This window comes from Sinocyclocheilus rhinocerous, unplaced genomic scaffold, assembly GCF_001515625.1.
Source record: "Sinocyclocheilus rhinocerous isolate Xijiao unplaced genomic scaffold, SAMN03320098_v1.1 scaffold921, whole genome shotgun sequence".
Classification (NCBI taxonomy): Eukaryota; Metazoa; Chordata; class Actinopteri; order Cypriniformes; family Cyprinidae; genus Sinocyclocheilus; species Sinocyclocheilus rhinocerous.
Window position 1 is genome coordinate 647,852 of NW_015640057.1, and position 2,843 is coordinate 650,694.

General features: G+C 41.5%; 1 protein-coding gene across 1 annotated transcript in view; it reads right to left on the reverse strand.

The window, feature by feature from the left end:
* The window catches only part of LOC107752466 (proton myo-inositol cotransporter-like), an 18,361-nt gene that overhangs the window by 10,474 nt on the left and 5,044 nt on the right, over positions 1-2,843 (reverse strand). The window contains exons 6-8 of the mRNA XM_016568445.1: positions 2,348-2,511; positions 2,069-2,189; positions 1,242-1,367 (exon numbers count right to left, since the gene is read on the reverse strand). Of these exons, the coding sequence (XP_016423931.1) occupies positions 1,242-1,367; positions 2,069-2,189; positions 2,348-2,511 (411 nt within the window). The remainder of the gene's footprint in view (positions 1-1,241; positions 1,368-2,068; positions 2,190-2,347; positions 2,512-2,843) is intronic.

Below are 2,843 nucleotides of genomic sequence, written 5' to 3' on the forward strand. Positions count from 1 at the left end.
GGGCTTCCTAGCTCAACCCTTAACAGGTAAGTTCTTTTAGGGTATGCAGCTCAGGCCCTTGGCCGGAGGGGATAATGTCACTGACAGCCGTCAAGGCGTCCTTGGGGCAACTCCCATGGCTATGGTAGAGTTGGTACTTATTGCTCACCGTGGTTTCTGGCATGCACTCCCCTCAGCATGCCGGCATGGGTATACCGTTCCCCATAGCGACCTCTAGAGGACGCAGTTCGAAGTTCCCTCGGAAGGGAACGTCTCAGGTTACGTATGTAACCATGGTTCCCTGAGAAGGGAACGAGACACTGCGTCCTGTAGTTCCCTTGCCATGCTTCGAATGCAAGCTTCAGACGAAGAAGCAGATGACGTGTTCTCTCGGCGCCCTTTTATACTGTGGTCACGCCGGTTGATGACGTCACAGGCTGTCGCCGGCCAATGTTATTGTCGTGTTTAGATGTATGCTTCAGACACCGGTCACACTGAAGGTGTTCCCCATAGTGACCTCTACAGGATGCAGTGTCTCATTCCCTTCTCAGGGAATCATGGTTACATACGTAACCTGAGACGTTTTTTGTGCTAATATGTGATGTATACCTAGTGCAGCTTTAGGTTTCCAGGTAAACCATGATATTACTGTCTTACCAAAATAGTTCTGATAATTCACTGAGAACCCACTATTTCCTAAGAATGTGTCAATTAATGTAGACTGTTGTTCTAATTACTTTGTTTAATAATAAAGAAAGTAGACATATTCTGGTTTACAAACTATATTGTTTCATCAGTTAGTCATGTTAGCGCTAAGCTAACGTATCCACCATTACTGTTTTGTTAAGTGTTTACAGTTTAGCAGCTAAACTTTAGCTGTGGACACGATTCGCTTGCATAAGTGTTAAACAAAATGTTTTATGTCATTATTTTAAGAATGGATTTGAGCACTATATTTTTGTTTTATGTAAAGGTGCATGCTTTGTCAGTGGTAGCAATCGCTAACTTGCTCACGTACTCCTCTATGTACCAATCACACATTGGCCAGCTGACCAATCAGAGCAGAGTAGGCTTATGGAAGGGAGGGGTTTACAGACCTTAAGCTCAGAACTACTTTGAATGAATTTCATTAATATGACTATTAACAGTTCTTTTTAAATATACTTTTAAAACTTGAAGTACACCACAAGTGCACATTCAGTACAATTAAGTACACTTTCTTTTTCACAAGGCCGGAGACTTGCATACAGTAGAGGTATTACCTGCCCGCCGCAGCTGCTTCAGTGTTGGCCACGTCCACAGGCATGCATGACGACTCAACCACGGCTGTGCCATTCTTACCATAACAGAAACCACAATCTGGATTCAACATGCAGGATTCACAGAACCTTTAATGTACAGACAGAAACAAACTCCAGTCACACTAGTGCACTGGATTTATATATGTCAAGTAGCACATTCAAAATACAGTTATAGAGTTTATGGAGCGCAACCGTCAGACTCCTGAAGTAAAAATCCTATTCATTTTTCCACAGAGAGATTGATTTTAATAATTAATTGCATATAAAACTTCCAAAACACAGCTCTAAGATTGTTAAAGAGACAGTTAACATCAGCATAAAAATTATGTTATCCTTTACTCACCATAAAACTGTATGACTTCGTAAACAATGACAACATTTTCATTTTTGGGTGGAATATCCCTTTAAGTGCTAATATACTGTAAGCTTCTGTAAAAGCCACAAGCAAGTGTGATTGAAACATTTTTTATAAAACTGACTAATAGTGTAATTCCGGCTAAAGAACTAGACTACCCATAATCCTGAAAAGTGCTCCACCAATCAGATAAGTTGTTGTTACCACAAGGATGAGAAAGCGCCAGAAGAAAACGCTCAGTGGCATGTTCCCTCTCAGAAGTATTGTAGATGATATAATAGAGTCTCTTACACTCTCAAACTACTTTTATATTTGTACTTGAATAATGTGAAGATAACTTCAGTTGTACTGTATTTTATTTTTTCTTATTTGCACAGACCTTATTCTGGTACAATCCAAAGGTCAATCTAGTCTACTAAAAAGCAAAACTCACCTATATGTAATGCAGGTGGAGTTGTGGAGGGAGGGGTCATTGGGGTGAAAGGTCACGGGTGGAGAGGCCTGAGCCGAGAGCAGGAAACCCGCAGCGAGAACCATCAGACTTACAGCAGTACCTGAGTCATTCACAGCACACACCATTACAATATGTGACCCTGGACCACAAAACCAGTCTTAAGTCGCTGGGGTATATTTATAGCAATAGCCAATATTACTGTACATACTTCAGTCTGTTAGTAAGGATCCATGTCTATGGCTGTGTTTGAATCTTCACCTAGTATGCTGCCCAGAGAAAGCTTCCTGCGGCCCACCCTCTCCACGAGCCACACGCCTACTAGAGTAAACAGGAAGTTGGTGAAGGCTGTGGCAGAAGCCAGCCAGATGGCCATCTGATCGTCCTGTACTCCAGACATCTGCAGTATGGTGGCGCTATAGTACCTGCAGCATTCAGGGAGATCATTTCATTCCCTTAAAATAGACAGTACTGTTATATAATTGGTAACTGGAGTCCTAGGTAATGTTCAAAATGGCTACCAATGCTACCACACTACTCCTGCTGTTTCCACAGTATGCATTCTACTTTTGAAAGTTTACACTGTTGCATATTGTTTCACATACTATCCTGAAATGAGAATGCAGTATACCATGGAACTTTTTATCTTATAATTCTGACTTTTTCTCAGAATGATGGGTTAATGTATCATAATTGCGAGTTTTAATTGAGGTCACATCTTGCAATTCTGTTCCCCCCCCCCCCAGGATTTTGTGAG